Here is a 19,972-nt window from a genome sequence, read left to right on the forward strand (position 1 = left end):
CATCCCCTCAGACCAGCCCCTCACACTATGGTCCTGACCAGTCCACCCTCATCCCCTCAGACCAGCCCCTCACACTATGGTCCTGACCAGTCCACCCTCATCCCCTCAGACCAGCCCCTCACACTATGGTCCTGACCAGTCCACCCTCATCCCCTCAGACCAGCCCCTCACACTATGGTCCTGACCAGTCCACCCTCATCCCCTCAGACCAGCCCCTCACACTATGGTCCTGACCAGTCCACCCTCATCCCCTCAGACCAGCCCCTCACACTATGGTCCTGACCAGTCCACCCTCATCCCCTCAGACCAGCCCCTCACACTATGGTCCTGACCAGTCCACCCTCATCCCCTCAGACCAGCCCCTCACACTATGGTCCTGACCAGCCCACCCTCATCCCCTCAGACCAGCCCCTCACACTATGGTCCTGACCAGTCCACCCTCATCCCCTCAGACCAGCCCCTCACACTATGGTCCTGACCAGTCCACCCTCATCCCCTCAGACCAGCCCCTCACACTATGGTCCTGACCAGCCCACTCTCATCCCCTCAGACCAGCCCCTCACACTATGGTCCTGACCAGTCCACCCTCATCCCCTCAGACCAGCCCCTCACACTATGGTCCTGACCAGTCCACCCTCATCCCCTCAGACCAGCCCCTCACACTATGGTCCTGACCAGTCCACCCTCATCCCCTCAGACCAGCCCCTCACACTATGGTCCTGACCAGTCCACCCTCATCCCCTCAGACCAGCCCCTCACACTATGGTCCTGACCAGTCCACTCTCATCCCCTCAGACCAGCCCCTCACACTATGGTCCTGACCAGTCCACTCTCATCCCCTCAGACCAGCCCCTCACACTATGGTCCTGACCAGTCCACTCTCATCCCCTCAGACCAGCCCCTCACACTATGGTCCTGACCAGTCCACCCTCATCCCCTCAGACCAGCCCCTCACACTATGGTCCTGACCAGTCCACTCTCATCCCCTCAGACCAGCCCCTCACACTATGGTCCTGACCAGTCCACTCTCACCCCCTCAGACCAGCCCCTCACACAATACTCCTGACCTGTCCATTCTCATCTCCTCAGGTGAATGCTGCTCTATCCCTTATCCCACTTTCCTTTGCCTTCACCCCTTAACTTTTTGTCCCTAGCTTTATTGAGATATAATTAACATATAACATCACTTAAGTTTAAGGGATACAACATGATGATACGGTACATTCCGATACTGTGAAATGAGCACCGTATCAAGGTTAGTATTACCTTCTTATGGGAAAAAACAATGCATTATTGATCTTCCGCCAGGTTCTCCTATAGCACTGCTCATGTAGCAGAGAGATGCTCCTTAAACTCTGTTCCCCCAAATACAGATTTTTATATTCAGTAGGAACTAAGGCTTACTTCATTACTCAACTGTTAGAACAAAACTTAAGGAGCATCTTCTTCCCAAAACATAACTTCTTTCCCTAAAGAAATCATGTGAGCAGCATGGAAATTACCAGATGAATTTCATCATAGCATACTCTCCATATGTTCACTTCCTAAAAATCTTAAATATTTCAAACGCCTCCTTGAACCTTCTTTTGCATGCCACCACACTGTAGTCTCTTCATGAAGAACAGAGACTGGAGTCTAAGTAGGAAAACATCCACGAGACTCAAAGTCACAGCGCACGGGCAGCACTCTGTGTTTTCCCGCATCCTGTGATCCACGGCAGATGCTTCCCCAGAAGGTCCCTCGCCGCCCCGTGAACGAGAGCTTACTGCTCCCTCGTTGGAGCCGAGTCCTCACCTTACAAACAAGTCGAACTTCACATTCATCTGTAACATCCCAGTGCAGATACTCAGCAAAATGAGGGCCTGAGGGGAAAATTGTGGAGAGACGGTTTTTAAAAAGGGAAAGAAAAGGAAAACGCAGATACACACACACACACACACACACACACACACACACACACACACAATTTATATTTGTGAATGCATTTTTGGCAGAAGAATAAGCTGTGCTGTATGAAAGTACAGTGCTGTTTCTGCGTCCCACCCCCATGTCATTCAGGTGTTAAGTACTGAGCAGTGGCCTGTAGGAAGATACAGAACAGACAGCCGCAGTCCCCAGACGCCCCGGGTCGCAGCCTGCAGACCACCAGCTCAGGTGAACTATGCCTGGGGTGCCGTGGGGCGCACGTGCTCGTGACAGCTACGGGGAGGCCTGGGGACCCCGCTCGGACTTTGGACGGCGCCCCCAGGATGCAGAGGTGACCGTGGAAAGGCATGTCGCTGTGGGATGACCAGACCACAGAGAGTGGAAACGCGCGTGTGGACAAGGGAGACGGTGAGGGACCAGCTGGCTGACCCGGAGAGCTGTGTGGGGCGCGGCAGGAATAAAGTGCGCGTCCCTGGGGGCGCCTACAGTCGTCTGTCATCTGTCACGTGGCCCGGGCGTCCAAGTGTCTCACACAAAGGAGAAATGAGGGCCTGGGATCACCTCCGTCTCAGCCGCGAACAGGAGAGACGAGTTAGTTAGCAGGTCGGCCGCACGGCCTGGCCACCCCGACCGTGTCCTCGACTCACAATAACAGGAAATACTAAACAGTAGATTCTGGGGCTTTTAAAGGTAGAAGCAAGACAAAACACAGATGAAAATAAATGTAACGTGCAAAGGACAGAAAAACACCCATGTTTCCACAGATGAGAAGCAGTCTAACCTCATGATTACATAAAACAGCATCTACAGCCTTTTGGCGTTGAACCAAATCTGCCGCAAACAGCATTCGACTGAGTCCGCCCGGGCTCCTGGGGCGCGTCCGGCACCTACCTTGCTTCCTGAGGAATTCCTGCCTGTGAAATTCAGCCTCGTCTAGGACAGCCTTGAACGCTAGAGCCAATATTCAAGGGAGAAAGAAATGGAGACGTTGGCCCCTGTGCAGCCCACACAATTCCCTGTGGATTCTCTTCCGCGGGCAGGCAAGCCCTCAGGACAGCCTACCGGCTCCGATGAGAACCAGGGAGGACTGACTCCTGGCTTTTCCGTCGCGAATCTGCACGGTGTAGGTGCCTTCGTTCTCCACGGTGAATCGGTCCATGACCATCTCAATAAGGCCCGTCGCTTTGTCGCATTTAATTCTGTGTTTCTGGAAGCAACGGTGGAGGTAGGGAATCAGCGCTACAGCGAAACTCCTCCCGGCTTATCTCTGACTTTGACAGTCGCATCAGCCACTAGCTCCTAACGACTGTGACACACACAGAAACGCACAATGAAATGAAACCCAGGAAACCTCTTGGTGAACCGCACGTGAACCAAGGGACACACGCACCCACTCGGTGACGCAGCCGCGTTCTGTGCGGAGCCGCCCCCTCCCGGAAGACTCCAGCAGGGACTACACGCACCCAAAAATAAGCACCTAGCACGACACAATTAAGGACACCGGGAAAAAACGGTGTGCACGACAGCATACCCCACGCGGACCACGCAACACAGGTGGCCAGCGACAACCAGCCATCGAGCACCATACTGTCCCCAGCTCTGAGGACTCAGAACCATGGCTTCAAGGCTGCTGCGTGGACCAGGCCACCGAAGCTGGGTGTCAGGTGCGCAGAGATTTTCTGGAAGAGTGTGCGTGCCTAGGCAAGTCTGGCACCTTGTGCTCCCCTCACTCCTGAGGCCACAGCTTGGTGCCGACTCTCACACGGGGGCTCCCCGTCCCCCCCAGATCCCAGACTGGTGCAGGGAGGACCTACCAGGACCTGCCCTTGGAGCCGGCTGGGTGCCCTTCCCGTAACATCCCTGCCGCGCACGCCCCCCTTCCAGGGCAGACCTCACCCCGGCCCAAGTGTCCACCCACCACCTGCCCATCCTGCTGGACCGCGAGGCCTTCAGAGCTCAGACTGTCCCCACCCTTTCTGCCCAGCACCTGTGCGCCCGGCAGGTGGTAAAGACCAAATAAATGTGTGTGGGATTCTCACCGACCAGCTCATTTCGCCGTCCATGGCGCCCTGCCGGCCGTGGTCCACCACCCCCACACTGTAGTCCCCTCCCAACATCTGGTCAGGGACACGTCCCCGCACCACCCAGCCCATCTGAAGCTCAGCTTCCTCTCACACCCCGCTCTCCTCGTTTGTGATGAACTCACAGACACCAGAATGATTTATGGTGGCTGATGGACTACGCCTTCTCCAGCCTTGGACGAAAATACCTGAAATGAAGCAGGGGTCGCGGGGGCAGAAGGACCACATCCAAAGAATGAGTCACCTCAAAGGCAGGGAATGGTGCATGCGAGGCCCCGGGGCTCAGGAGCCTTCTCTCTAGTGACCGCTCATGACCCCCGGGGTGACCCGCAGGCTCTCCTCCTCCCTGTGAGCCCCGCGGGGGGTCCGGCAGGGTCTTCCCAACCTGAACCCTGATCTCAGCCCTGCAGGGGTGGAGGCCCGGGGAGCAGGACGAGCAGGATGAGCAGAACAAACACCAGCCATCTGCGGTCGGATGGAAAACAGGGTCACCCCAGGGAAACTCCTCAGCCCTCAGAAAGCACACTCTGTCTAGAACGCTCCCCTTACTAAGAATTCAGAAAGAATGTGCATCTGCAGGTGGCTTTACGGAAAACCTGTACCCAGCGCGCGAGAACAGCGCCCATTCTCTGACGCACGCTCACATTCAGAGCCCGGCGTTCCAAAGGCCACTGTCTCAACGGCGTTCAGGACGTGGATACGAGCAAAAGAGCCTCTTTGCCCAGTTCATCTGTGAGTTCACCTCCCGAGCATCGGGCACCGTTTCTAAACCCTTGTGCCTGGCCTGGAAGGCTCCAGACGTCTCCGACGGCCCACCCCCGTCCTCCGGACGCTGGCACCTCCCTGTTTGTCCCCCCGCCAGCCCTCGGCATGGGCGGCAGCAGGGCCGGCCTGGCCTCCTGTGCGCCTCCCCAGACTCACCCTGGGCACCCCGCTCCTGAAGCCCTCCTCACCGCTTCAGCCCTCCCGTCGCTGTCTCTGAGCCCAGGCGGCCTCACGGGACGGTTTGAAGTCCGCTGTGTCACCCCTCCTTGAGCCGATCCTGCAGCTCCGGCAGGCAGGCTCGCGCCCCCCTGAGGTCCCTACCGTTTGGCTGGTTCAGAGGGACAATCAGAAATGATTTGTAAAATACACCCACGGGGAGGGGAAGATGAGTATGGTGCTCTCACGGTCAACCGTGACACTTGGCTCCTCCCTAATCAAATAGGACGTTGAGGCTTTAAGTGAACAAAAGCCACTCCCTGGCCTTGCCTCTCAGCAAACAGAAACAAAATCACCTTCACGGTTAGAAATTCCATTGCGAATTCACATCTGTGAAGCACACAGTGTGAGCTTGTATAAGGTCCCTTAGACGGTGTCTGGATGGGAAACTGAGCCAGGAAGATGGAGAGATGGAGAGACAAATGAACAAGCAAGCATGGCCTCAGCTTGCTTTCTGAGAGAGCGGTCACTGAGAAAGGTCCCGATCGCTGAGCGTGGCGACCGTGTGTCCTCCGGGCAGACTGGCGGAAGTGCCGGAGGGAGCCCGGCAGGGACGGAAGCAGGACGCCTGCACGGCGTAGCTCACCGGCTTGCTCCGTCATTCTGAGTATTTACGTCTGAATACGGGGAGCAAATTTCAAATCAATGAGACAAAGCCCTGTTCTCGTTTGTCCGACACCATGCTCGCTTCCAACACCTGCAAGGAGAGGACCCCAGGAGCCGACCCCACCAGGTCTGAGAAGTAGGAACGCGGGACTCTCACCAGCCGGATTCTTCGCGATACAGTAGCTTTTCTAATGTTCTCAGCTACTGCACTGCAGTGTCTGAGCGGGTTTTAGAAATTAATTAGGCTTCTTGCGATTGCCATTATGCAGCAAGATGAAGTTCAATGATTTTATGGGTGCCATAAATACAGGCTTTTATGTGACTCACACAAAATAACATCAATCTCCCCCCCGAAAAGTCACCTGTGGATTGCTAATTAAACAAGTGAAATAGTGCAGCCCTATCCTAAAAAGATTAGCCACAGAGCAAAGACATCAGTTTTTAAAGCAAGCTCTATGCAGTAGGTAGGAAATGTTAATCAAAAGATGTTCTACAAATAAACTGCAATTACACTAAATTCTTTTTCATCTCATAGCACGGTCTCTGCTCAAAGAGAATTTCTCTAAGTCCTTGATCGTGCGGTATACTCTCCCAGGGACAGCATGCATACTCTGCTGGCTTTTCTGCAGCCAGGAGGAAAAGCCTGCTGTCTACTCATCAGCCGCTCATGTCACCTACATGCCCCTCAGAGTATGTCACCGTCTCTCAAGGGTAAGAAAAACTGCATGATCTTTGTCCATTCCGGATTTCTGCCTGACACCTGCTCATCTAACCAGGTGAGCCTTAACAAACACCCATGGGAACAAAGTCTGGACTAGGGATGAGGGGCCCAGCTCAGCGACACAGTAAGTGGGCACCTGCATGGCCTCAGTGATTCCTACATGTCAACCATTCCACGAACATGTGTGCAGTGCACGCGGATGAGGCGTCCAGAGTCAGTAGGACCCTGAACAGACCGATGACACCACACGCTGAGTACCAGGGGAGAAGAGCAGAGGACGTAAAGACCCCTCGCTCTCCACTCAGCAGTAAAGAAAGGGCCCATGGAGCAGGTTTTCCTTCAGCTGGAAATTATAGCAGGTGTGCTAGAATTATTAGACAAGAAGAAATACATTGAAACATACTCAATGTTCTTCCACAGCCAAAAAAGGAATATTTACAATAATTGTAGGATTCATTGCATACAATTAAAGCAGAACAAGGGCAAAAGCGTTTGTATCCTAGCATTCTACACGCTGTTGGCAGCTCTGCTGTGCTTTGCCTAAACAGAACAGCCTAAAAGGTTAGGGGAGGTGTAGAAACAGATTTCCCCATGGACGCCCTCCTTGGGAAGCTCTCGGTGAGGGGCGGAGGGGGCCCACAGACAATGGGGTAAAAATGCCTGCCTTCAAAACCAGGTCAAGAATAAATAGGCCTGTCCATCAAGGATGTTTCCATGCCCCCCATGTCCCCTGAACCTTTTCATAACACCAGGCTCAACATCTCTAAAACAAAGCTGACCATTGTTCAATTCTGGCAGGCTTGGATTTCAAGGACTCCTGATTTCTCATCTAACCCAGACCAGTCTCTGAATATCGCAAGAATCAACCGTCACGCGTTCATCTCAACACCTGCTACACCCCAATTTCTGCAGTTCAAAAGGGGATGAAAACACACACAGAATGTTGACCTGAAGTCACTGAACTACGAAAGTAAATCCCGGCCTCTCCGAAGCCAAAGATCACTCCCACATGGACTCACCTCACTGTCAGAGACTTCTCTGTCATTAATAATGAATCGGTAGCTCGCATCTGGTGATAAGTGCTCAGCCTGGAGCCAGAAGCGAACCTGGCCCTTATCAAAAATCTCATAAGCTAATTCTGATTTCAGAGGAATTGCTACAGGAAGAAAAGAAATCGAAAGTCAATAATGCATGAATCGTTGTGAGAGAGAACAGCTGCATATTGGAGGAAAATATCAATCCTGGTTATTAAATTTTTGAGGATGTGAAACCCTGGGGTGTCAAGTAGGATTATGAAAACCAAAAAAATAAAACTAAAACCCTAGGTTAGCCCGTTGTTGCAGGTAAGGCCCCGTGCCGCGTGAGCCGTGTGCGCACACGCCCAGCTCTCCCGTGGACCCTGAGGTACACCCCCGCGTGCTCCCTCTGTATTCAGTGTAACTCAGTAACCGAAGACTCCACCTGATTGACTTGTTTGGATTGGGATCAGCTACGCTAAACCCCAAATTCAAAACTCTCTCTATTCAATAAAAACTTCTACAAGTTGCATTATCAACTCGTATTTGTTTCCAGTGAACAGGTGACAAGCCTGGAAGCTGGATGCGTGAAATGAAACGGTCCGTGCCCAAAGTGCTCCTTGGTGAGCGTCCCACCTTAATGAGCAAGGCCCTCCCCCAACGGCTTGCTGTCTGCCTGCAAACAGGCAGAGTCCCACGCTTACTTACTAGGATTCTTGATTTCGTTGCTCAGTGCCATCAAACGTTCGAGTTCTAAAATTAAGAAAAATACATGCATTGATTTTTGACCCATACATTCAGAAGTCTGTAAATAATTACAAGGCTAACCCCAAGCAGGGATCTGACACCACCAAGATTTAATCTGTGCTTGAGTAAGAAACATGAACTAGAAGTTAAAAGGCAAATAGGAGTTACACCACCTTTGAATACTCTCTTCAGTTGAGATCCTCACTATATAATAACCCTGTCTTGAAGGGGAGGGGTGGTGGGGCACGCGAGGGCAGAGCCTTGGGGACAGTGGGGCTGGGGGTGGGAGCGGGGTTTGCACGGGGGAGCTTTAAAGACACCCATTCCCAGACCCTCGAATTCCATACGAACTCCTTCCTAATTTCGATCTGGCGCTGAGAGTGTGTGGGTGGTCTGTGATTTTCCTTCCTCTTGCAAGATGTCCTTCAAAATGCTTTGCCCACCCAGGATTTCACTGTGATGCATTACTGCCATGAATTTAAAATAAAAATATAAATATAAATGCATCCTTCCTGAAGGAGTCCCAAGAGCAAGTTAAAAAAACTGAAGGTTCTAAGCCATTTCTTCCATCCTTCCTTCCTTCTTAATTAGAATTTAGAAAAGAGATCGTGGTCACGAAGATATGTATGAACATGCTTACTTGACCGAAAAAAGAAGTCAGACTTTTCCTGACTGGGTGACTGGCTTGACTTCCCCATTAGGTCTAATGGTAGGAATTTCCATAAATCAAATGAGCTAAATCTGCAGTTCCACGGCTTTATCTAAAAGATTTCTTAGAGTCCACATACATTATAAAACATGCTGGAAGTTTTCATCCTTTGCAACTATTTAAAATTAAAGTGAAAATGTCATCTACAGACTTAAAACTGGTGCAGAGAAGTAGAACACTTTTCAGGTATTTAAGAATGTTTTGAGTTAAAAACTGAAGACCGCTGAGTTAGGGTCAGAAAAGGCAGCTCAGAAAGCATTCGGAGCAGATTCCTGATCTGCTCCGGCCCCTGTCTCTGGACAAGAGCATCCTGAGGACCCTGGATAGCAGCGTCCACACGACCACTCGGCCATCCTCCTGCTGTGTCTTGTTAAATCTGCACGAGCTTCCCCAGGTTTACGCAGCAGCTGCTCCAGCCCCGCAGGGGCCCAGGGCATCGGCACGGGGCCTCCCAGCGTGGGTCCATGCCTCTCCTCCCAGCGCACGCGGGACAACCATCCAAATCAGGCGTCCTTGGGATCACACCCTCGGCCTGCTGCCAGCCAACATGCCAGTGGGGAACTTCGGGGTCTGCTCACCAGGCACCAGGCCTCTCATAAGACCCCATATTTTAACAGAGGACTCTCAACAGCTCTAGAGACCCAGAGAACCGTGGACATCTGACCGTGCAATCCAGCATGACGCAGCTCACTCCACATCTCCATGAGGCTGACCCTGACTGTGGGTCGGGCCCGCCACAAGCACTGGACACAAATAACTATAATCCCCAGCAGCACAAGAATCTGCCTCATGAGACCTGCCATTTGGCAGGGACTCAGGTGTGTGAGCCCGCCAAGGACAGACCTGCCTGTCCCTGGGCTCCCCAGCTGTGAACAGACTTTTCTTTCTGCCGTCTCCTATTTGTAAGAAAGCGGAGATTTTGACTATGCCGGTTGAATCTTATTTCACACACAGAAAATATATATATTATTTTCTTTTGCCAGGCTGACTATCCAGTGCTGGAAGGAAAGGGGGAGTCTCCCATCTGCGTGTCTCGCTTTAATCTCATGGCCTTACTTGGCTAATCGGCTACTCCCTGCTTGCCAAGCTACTGAAATGTAGCTAAACCCAACTTGAAAAGTACAAGGGGGAACTCCAGAAGCCCCAGGCCCTGGACCGGTGATTTAGGAGCTGGACAGAATACGAACTCTAGAGAGTTTGTTTAATTTCTAAGAGAATGTTTGCTTCTACGAACACTTGGCACCCCAGCCTCCCACGAACGCACGCCAGTTTTCTAGGCAAGCAAGTCTTTCCTAGGTTAGTATCAATCTTTCAGTGCCGGACACTCAAGCAGGCGAGCCTCCGTCACGTAGACTTTACCTTCTTCGTCCAAGGTGAAACTGGAGGACACCCCGTCCGTGTCACTCACGGACACCGAGTAAGTTCCTAGATCCCCTTTGTCCGGATTTTTAAAGTACAGCTTCGAGCTAAAAGGGAAGAACCATGGGACACATTGGCTGTTTGTGTCTGCCAGGGTCCCCGGCGGTCCCAGGGGCCGGCCCCCGAGGGGACTTACTGGTCTCCCACCGTCTCGACCCTGAACTTCTGGTCATCCGCAACCTCCTCGTAGGCTTTGCACCACGTGAACTGGGATGCATCGGTCATTTCCTGACAGTCAAAGCTCAGGTAGATGTTGCCTTCCTCGTCCACACCAGCACTGATCTCCTTCGTGCCTACAGAGCGAGGAGACAAGGCGGGGTCTCAGGAGCGCCGTGCCCTCCACCCACGGACTCTGGGTCTGGAGGCGGCGGCTTGGTTTACGCCGAATCATCAGCTTCCCCTCCAGGTCACCCAGGACGCTGAGGCAGACCGGCGGGAGGGCAGTCCGTCCAGGAGCAGGTGGAGGGCAGAGCGGACGGGATTTTAAGCTGTCACCTCTCTGTCCGTTCCGTCCTCCGCATCCGATCCCGCCACGGCAAATGTGTTGGCCATAAAGACCCTTCTTGTCCCTGAGATCTGACCCCTCGCCACTGCGAGGGCCCCGGGTGGCCGTGGGCACCCCCCGATAGCACCACACGCGGGCTCCTCCCTCTGCCCTTCTTCTGTGGGGGGTGGGAAGGGACCTGCTCGATCCTTCTGACCAGGTGGACACCTGGCCCCACACAGGACAGTCAGAATCTGCCCCGAGGGGGTAGGGACTGGGGGGACACACCAGCCTGGGAAGGCACGGACGCCGTCGGCTGCCGCAAAGACGGAGCGGCACAGACTGCCAGGCGGCAGAGGACGTGAAACCAGTCTCCAGAGAGAGGAGCCACTTGCCACCAAGAACACCACCCACGGGTTTCTGACTGCCGGTCACAATTCAGCAGTAACATCGTCATCCCCACATGTGGCTTTACTGCTCCAAATACAGATCCCCACCGACTGCGCCTCGGGGCCCCACTCCGATCCAGGGGTGCTGGGCCGTGCCGGGCTGGAGGGCCTGTCCCGTTGGCCGCTCGACACCGTCAACCACACGCAGGAGCCCGCCTTCCCTGCACTCACATGCACACAACACACACACCCACCTCCCGCCTCCCCGGGCAGCCACGCAGCACCTCTCACCTGGCCGGGCCTCCACGAGCACCGGCTCAGACGTGTCCGACGGCCTTCCCACCCCGCTGGCGTTCACGGCCCGGACCCTGAACACATAGGTCTTGCCCCGGTGCAGGTCACACACCTTAGAAAGACAGAGAAAATGTCACATGGGAATCGATAAGTGAAAAGGACTTTTTACTTTTCACATTTTACTATGAACATGCTTCTTTTTTAAAAAAGGAACTTACTTTTCCAGCTGTAAGAGCTACGCACAGTGAACTAGAAAAGCAGGAGGTAAGACAGACTCACAATCATTCACAGTCTGACTTTGCAAGAAAAAACAGACTCTTTCAGTTTTGAGAGAGTCTTCTTTTTTTCTTTGCATATTTCAAAGCAGAATTCAAGGCATATACCCCGTCTGCAACCTGGCGTTCACAGTCAACATAATTCTACGGGACGAAATATTATTTTAAATGTGATTTGTGACTGTGCCAGATTTCCCATCGTTTGGACACATCAGAATTAAATGCTTCTCCCCTTGCACACGCGTAGCTTGCATGTACTGTAACCTGCGCTGATACGTAAAATGTACTTCAGCTAATCTCTCACTCACTGATTTGGCTAGATCCTTAGAAGCTGATTAGTGCATTCAGAAGAAGCTGATCTGGTTTTGGGTTGTCGGACTGTTGCCCAGAGGCAGCAACCATGTGCTCCACTCAGGCGTGGTCTCCCGGTCAGCCTCCCCGTCTACACCACACCGCGGAGCCCGCGGCCAAGCAGGGAAAGCGCGGGGCAGGGGCCTACCCACCCAAGGATGGGAGTCACAGCCGACCCCAGGGATGGGTAAACTGTAGGTGCCACAAAAAGAAATACTTGGAGGACGGGAGAAGAGAGAAATGTGCGCATTGCCATCCTGGCAGACGTATCCCGGCTGCGTGTGTACGTGTCCGTGCGCGTGACTTCTACGACAATCACGAATGCAACGGGTTAAACGCACGCCGACCGCAGACACACAGTGGCCGCCGCCCTGCGGAGACCGTCCACAGCGGCACGGGACCGTGTGCGCCGCCTGAGCGGCTGGCTGGGCGGCTTCGAGCCTGTCTGCAGGAGCAATCAGAGAGCCCGTCCCGGGAAGGCAGGGCACACGGGAAGGAACACTGTCACCTTTAAATAACGGTTGGCGGTTGCTGCCTCGTTCACGGTGCTCCATTCTCCGGAATCCTCTTCCTTATAGTCTACAAAATACCCCGTAATGGGGCCGCTGCCAGAGTACACGGGGGCTTTCCACAGCATGACCAGGGACGAGTCTCTGACCTCACAGAACGTCAGATCATAGGCAGGACCTGAAAAGTCGAACGCAGTCTGTGCCCATGCGTGCACGCACCAGCATGTGGCGTCTGCCGCCGCGGGGACACACACAGACGTCACGACTCTGCGTGTTAAATCAGGCTTTCTCCACGCACGCCTGGAGGAGCGTGCTGAGCGGGGAGCAGGGAGGGGGCACCGTGTGGCTGTTCCTGCAGCCTGACCATGAGGCATCCGGGGACCGTGGGCACCCCAGAATCATTCATGAGTCCACATCAGCACTCAGGCCCTGCAGGTGCATCTCACAGAGGGAACAGGTGCATGGAGCAGGGGCACGCGTGTCCTCCGCCCCACGCGGGAAGCCTGTCTGCGCAGACGCCCACCTCCCAGCAGCCTGATACACCTGCTCCTCGAGCCCCGAGCACATCACCTGCTCAGACCCCTGGAGCTCTGCCACAGGGAGGAGTGCCGAGCCCGGGTCCAGGGCCCTCGGGCGGCAAAGGGAAAAGGAGCAGGGGCTGCACCTGAACCAAGTCATGCCACATCCTTAGAGGGTGGCTAAGCCCTTTCATGTGAAGCCCCAAAAAGGCTCTGGAAATTGGGATAGCTTTCCTTCTACTGGCTTTTCTAAGGGGCAAGTATTAGTTTCCTTAAAACAAGGACCACTCAATAAAAGAAAAGGAGGAAAAATACACTATAATCTGGCCACAAAATAGCTTCAACTTTAGGTCTGTTGTTTGGGCATTGTTCTGTTTTGCTCAAAACAGGAGCATTTTACCCATTCCATTTAGGTTCCTGACACACTGAATACAAATAAATGAAGGCCCAGGTTTTGAGATTTTATGAAAACAGCTATAAAATGTAAAGTCCTAATACATGCAGATTGGCAGTAATCCCACATTTTCGAACTACAGGCCCCCAGGTCCCCACAGGGCCTGGGAGGAGAACCAGACCTCACACACTGGGGACCCCAGTGTCACACCCTGTGTCATCAGCACTGGCCCCTCCTGCCCGGGGCCGCCTTCCCTCTCCCCTCATGCGTCCCTGCTGATCACCCCACCCTCGTCACCTGCTCGGCCTCTGTCCACGCCCCACCGCCGGGGATGGGGGCCGCCTCATCCCCAGCTACGCCCCGTGCCTGGCACAGGGTGGTGACCCCGTAGCATGCACAGATAGAACACCCGCTAGTTCTGGGGTTGGAGACCGCGGCCCTGCGGACAGCAGGCTCACACCACAGAGGGCTGCTCCAGGCCAGGAGGGGCCGCTTACCCGGCTCAGGCATGGTCCAGGCCTCACACTTGAAGAGCTCACTGGGGTCCGATGGCTGCCCGATCCCAGCCAGGTTGACGGCAGCGATTTTGAACTCATAGAGTGAGCCTTCTGTCAAGCCCTCCACCTGCGTGGATTGTATTTAAATTAACACAGGAAATAAGAGCTTCATTACAGTCCGTCCGATGGAGGATTCACGACTGACTCCCAGAATGAACCGTGGGGCAGCGGGGGCTGTGCGGGTAAACTGGACAGTGCGGTCAGGGAGGGCTGTGAATGCAGCTGCTGTGTTGTGGTCGCTCCAGGGAACCCACCCATATTCCCATTCCTCCTGTCACTGTGCCTACAGGGGCGGCATGATGACCACCCTTGACAGATAGCTTGTCCTCGTGGAGAAAAAGCCACAGAGGGCGAGTGGAATAGCAGGGGTGGGGGGCCTGCCCTCAAGCCCACATCCCCTCTGCAGACGCCAGCACCTTGGCTGCCACCAGCCGGGGACACGAAGCCTCCCTGCCACACCAGCCTCACTACGTGACGCCCGACAACCCGTCACCGTCCCGCAGCACAGGGGCTGGAGGCCCTCAGGTCGTGACCTCAGCCCCATGAGGGTCTGTGCCCCAAAGATACAGGGAAGGCCTTGCCCAGAGCCCTCAGCCCCGCCTCGCTGTATCTAGATAATATTGCCTCCTGGAAAAATACGGAGCCTCCAAAGCAAGTGTGTTTGAAGTTCAGTGGTTTCGTTCCCTGCAAGACGGAGCTCACCTCACGGCAGTAGCCGGTATTCTAAAAATAAGAGGGTGCTTTGCTCAGGAGTAAGGGCCGTCCAGAACAGCTCGGCACAGTGTTGGGGGCTGACCGGGCACAGATATCAGTAATGTGACACACGTGCGTGCACATACATGCACACTCACACACACACACACGTGCACGCTTGAGTTCTGGCAACTTGTACCAGAACGTAGACGTAAAAAGCGGGTGATCAATGTCTGTATTACACAAATCTACATTACAGAGCAGAGTCGTCTACAAGCTGCAGACTACACCTCCTACGAGTCTCCCCACAAACAAAAATCCAACCCTAAGTGACCCATAGCCAACAGGGGTGTCACGCTGTTGTGGTGACATGAGCTGCTGGTACCCCCCACCGACAGCAGCCCAGGCACTGCGCACGCGCACACATACACACACAGTGCACCCGCACACACATGCACGCACATACATGCACATACTCCCATACACGTGTGTGTGCGTGTGCATGTACACGCATGCACACGTTCCCACGTGCACACGCGCACACGTACACACAGTGCACCCACACACACATGCACACACACACATGCACATACTCCCACACACGTGTGTGTGCGTGTGCATGTACATGCATGCACACACTCCCACGTGCACATGCACACACATACACAGATACCCTTACATGCATGCACACGTTCCCACGTGCACACGCGCACACGTACACACACACAGGTACCCTCACATGCATGCACACGTTCCCACATGCTCACGCGCACACGTACACACACACAGGTACCCTCACATGCATGCACACATTCCCACGTGCACACACTTACACGTACACACACACAGGTACCCTCACATGCATGCACACACTCCCACGTGCACACATACACGCACATACATGCACACACTCCCACATGTGTGCATACATGTGCATGTACATACACACACACATTCCCATGCGCACACCCGCACATGCACACACACACACACAGGTACCCTCACATGCATGCACACGTTCCCACGTGCACACGTGCACACGTACACACACACAGGTACCCTCACATGCATGCACACACTCCCACGTGCACACATACACGCACATACATGCACACACTCCCACACGTGTGCATACATGTGCATGTACATGCATGCACACATTCCCATGTGCGCACACACACATGCATTCACACACATGCGCACGTACCTACATGCACACACACTCCCACGTGCACACACACATGCACACATGCCCGTGACCTAAACCATGCAAACGAGCAGTGGAAGACTCAGCAAGGTGGGAGAGAAAGCCCATGGCTGCTGAGGGTTTGCATCTGGATTGGATTCCAGATCTTCCTTACTCCAAATCTATGTTCTTTCTCCTCTCTCTGCCAGGCAGAACATGCGTTTGGCCAACTGACTCACCCAGAGGCTGGACACACAAGCCTTTCTTAGCAGAACCGCTATTAACAAGCCACGGACAAGGGCGCTCGGACTGAACACCAGCTAAGTGCAGACGCACCAGCCCCACAGAACCACATGGTGATGGGCGTGGGGCCTGGAGCCGCCCCCAGTGTGGACACCCCCACACCACCTGCTTCCTTGCCTCTCCACCTCCCCTTGCATCTCAGAAGAAAATGCTTCCTCGGATCCAGTTCTAGAGCTTCTCCCACGAGGCTGTGAAGTTTTCTGAACCCACTTTTGTTTCTGTGTCACATTATCTAATGCCCTTGAACTCTGAGTCACTGAATGAAGGACTCTGCCCCGTATGGGAAACCACCCAGGAGAAGTAAATGGACCCATAAGAACCAACCGTTAAGATCCTCTCTTTGACGGGCGAAGAGTTGACCTCGTGCCAGTTCTTATGGTGAGCCTCACGCTTGTCTATGTAATAGCCAAGGATGGGGGTTCCCCCGCTGAATTTAGGCACCTTCCAGCCAAGGGTCATGGAATGGCCATTGCAGTTCAGAAGTGTGACCCCATAAGGATGTGAAGGGACAGCTGCAAGGACACAGAGCAGGAAGGTCACCCCGGTCTCCACCCACGATGCCCAACCTCCTAGGGACCGCTCCTGCCCTGCGGAGGGGCCTCCACCCCGAACCATCCTTGTGTGTTTTCATCTCTTCCTTTAAAGAGAGTAACTCTCTGTCATTTCTATTTACTGCAATTCCTAAACACATCCTCCAATAAATAATACATACACACATACATCTTCCAATATTTCAATAACACAGGGGCAATAAATTATTTAAATCAGGCCTGGGTGGTTGAAACAAGAGATTCTTCCCTCTCCTCTAAGGAAAACCTCGAAGAGGAGCTTTCTCATTATATCCATGAAAAATAACAGCCATGCCCCCATGACCAGAGATGCTGCACATTACTGACCCAGCCAGTCTTAATTTCCCACATCAAATCAATTCAAGTGAGGACAAATTCACATGAGTTCATTTGGAATTGGACCATCTTTTCCAAGGGGCTGAGGGAGGGTGTCTCTGCTTTCCCCAGCCCCAGCCCCAGCTCCAGGTGACCTGCATCTGGGCATCCTCTGTTACCCAAGAAACAGGTGATCGGGGGAAGACCTGTTCCCATCACAGAATAAAACTGTAGACGATTGCTTTGTATTAAGGAGGAATGGTAATATTTGGAAGTCCCTCCCAGGGAAAATGGACAGATTAGAATAATGACCTTCAAATAAAAGAAGAATGAGTTTGCACTATATTGACCACCTAAGCAGTATTGGATTGGACACTCCTTGGATGTTCTATAACATGACTTTATATGTTGTTAGGAGAGAAAGCTGAACTTCTGAAAATGCGTTTAAAATTTAATTGGAGACAAAAATAATTAAAGAGCAAAACATTTCTCTCAGAAATGAAAGGATATCAGTATGACTCAAAATGAGTAACATGTGACATTCATGCTCCAAATGTCCCAGGGCATGCATGTGTTTGCCATGTGGCCCATCTTGTATGAAATCACCAGGGTGATAATCACAACACTCATGTTCCCAGGGCCCACCTCTGAAATTAGGTCCCAAATTATTTGGTTTGATTAAAATCATTTTTAATGATGACCATTGATGAACAAACCACAAAGTTCACATCAACGTTTGGAATTCTCTGAGATGATTAAAACCCCTTGAACTAAGACTAACTGGAAAGGCCACTGATGATTTTCTAGATTAGCACTAAATTTGAAAGAGACGTTCATCCTGATAGCATGCACATCGATGCGGGGCACAGACACGGGGACATGTGACCTGAAGTGAAGCCGCGTGTCCCCAGTGTGCACCCTGCTGGCATTTTACCACTCCTCCCTCACCCCCACCATGTTTCCAAGACATGTGGCCGGTGGATGAGAGGCCTCCCCAAGACAGCATGTTCTCGGCACCAAGAACGTTTGTTCCCACAGAGCTTGAGATGGCCCCTGGGTTACTCACTGAGGGCAGCCTGGACCTTGATGACGTCGGACTCCTGTGAGTTCTCGCTTGTGCCGACAGCGTTGACAGCCTTCACCCGGAACACGTACTGCTCGCCGGTCGTCAGGCCATGCACCACAAACCTGAGCAAAACACCAGTCAGGGGCGCAACCATGCACCTCAGCCTTTCCCCTCCCTCCTCCAGCAGAAGTAAAATCATCGGGAACGCTCCAAATTTTTTTCCACTGGGACTAGAAGGAACTTCACTTGTCTGAGTTCTTTATATATGCATACTATATATCCACTCTATGTTTCATTTTTAGTTAACGGATGCAAATCAACACGCAGGGTCAGGAAGGAAGGCCATGATGCCTGGTTACACCGGGGGCAGGAGGGGCATAGGTTGGGGGGCACAGAAAGCAAACACCCACGGATCCCCAGTACGGGTCACTGGCTCTGTGAGTCGGCTGTCCCAGCTATAAAATGGGACCACAGTCCCCACCTCCCAGCATCACTACAAGCATCAGTGGGAACCTGTGCGGGAGGAGCTCAGCACAGGCCAGCGCCCCATCCACGTGAGCAGGTCCCGCTCGTCTCTCAGAGCCCACAAACATTTAGTGGCCATTTATAAAACTCTGGCTCAAGAATGCTATTTTAAGTTTTTTGTCCTGAGATCTCTTTCTGTGTTTGCTGCCCATGGACTTGAAACAACATCTAACCGATACTCTTCTCAGCAACATCTCTTCCTTCCTAGCCACAGCTTTTCCAAGTTATTTTTCTTAAAAAGTAGATTGAAAAGGGAAAGATGGCTGAGCCATCCGCAATGATGCATCCACAGTGGAGAATCTGACTGCTGCCTCTATTTACCCGAGAAGCATACCCTGGAGAGAGCCTACTAAAATCAGACGCTCCGCACACTCGGCAGGAGCAGGGGTAAATCAATGCCGGGAGCAGATGCTCCTCTCCACCCAGGACAAGCCAATGTCCCCCACCCCCGCCCCGCACAAGAGAGGTGACGGCCGCCGGCTTTGTCTTCAATCAGTGGCTAGAGCAGAGGACTGTCAGTTATGCGAACAAAGCCCTTTTAAAAGTTCAAAAACTCAATATGGAAAAATAAAACGCCTCTCGAGTCGAGGAGGCAGTTTAAACTTTCCTGTTGGGAGGTAAGCCTTAGCTGCTAATGACTCCAGAAGGGCCAAGGTTCTAGAGTTCTCTCATCAACACGCTAATGATTTCAGCCCCGTGCCCGGAACCACCTTGTCAGCTTTCGAGTCCTGGCCCCTCGTGTGGGGAAGAAAACAGACCCTCATGTAGGAGCCTCACAGGAGCGTCTGCCAGGGTGCACGCTGCTCTGAGTGCCGCGTGGCTCCCAGCTGGCTGCGTGTCCTTCCCACGCAGCGAGTCCGGGGCCCCCGCACCTGTTGTAGCCGATGGGCTTGTGATTGCACGGCTCCCACACGCTGGACCCTGCCACGCAGCAGTCCACGTAGTAGCCGAGCAGGTCCTCCTCGTGCTTCGCCCTGTCCCACTGCACTACGACCGATGTCTTTGTGTTCCGAGACGCCAGCACCCGGCCCGGGGCAGAGGGGACAACTGTGCAGAGGAATAGAGTGAGGAACCGTGAATGGAGACCGAGGTCCGGAAGCTGCACCAGAGACCCTCAAACCCTTTGTCCACAGGGAATGGCTCCCCGAAATCTGGACGAGGAGGGAGGAGCAAGGGAAGTGGGCGGGGGGGCTGCCACCCGGGGGGGGCCAGGAGCTGCTGGGCCATCCTCTGTCCTACCTGACTCACAAAGAGAGGAATTACAATCACGCAGTCTCCCGTACCCACCCCCAGAACTATATTAAAAAGCATCTTCTCATGACACACATGCTTTGGCTA

At 53.3% G+C, this 19,972-nt stretch overlaps 1 protein-coding gene across 1 annotated transcript in view; it reads right to left on the bottom strand.

Moving 5' to 3' along the window:
• MYOM2 (myomesin 2) overlaps positions 1-19,972 on the bottom strand; it is an 81,580-nt gene that overhangs the window by 23,903 nt on the left and 37,705 nt on the right. Inside the window, exons 15-27 of the mRNA XM_036069204.2 lie at positions 19,507-19,681; positions 18,110-18,231; positions 16,484-16,671; positions 13,918-14,044; positions 12,508-12,686; positions 11,371-11,485; positions 10,343-10,499; positions 10,147-10,253; positions 8,040-8,084; positions 7,335-7,471; positions 2,989-3,133; positions 2,818-2,877; positions 1,795-1,862 (exon numbers count right to left, since the gene is read on the bottom strand). Of these exons, the coding sequence (XP_035925097.1) occupies positions 1,795-1,862; positions 2,818-2,877; positions 2,989-3,133; positions 7,335-7,471; positions 8,040-8,084; positions 10,147-10,253; positions 10,343-10,499; positions 11,371-11,485; positions 12,508-12,686; positions 13,918-14,044; positions 16,484-16,671; positions 18,110-18,231; positions 19,507-19,681 (1,625 nt within the window). The remainder of the gene's footprint in view (positions 1-1,794; positions 1,863-2,817; positions 2,878-2,988; positions 3,134-7,334; positions 7,472-8,039; positions 8,085-10,146; positions 10,254-10,342; positions 10,500-11,370; positions 11,486-12,507; positions 12,687-13,917; positions 14,045-16,483; positions 16,672-18,109; positions 18,232-19,506; positions 19,682-19,972) is intronic.

Source organism: Halichoerus grypus, chromosome 3 (genome assembly GCF_964656455.1).
Source record: "Halichoerus grypus chromosome 3, mHalGry1.hap1.1, whole genome shotgun sequence".
Classification (NCBI taxonomy): Eukaryota; Metazoa; Chordata; class Mammalia; order Carnivora; family Phocidae; genus Halichoerus; species Halichoerus grypus.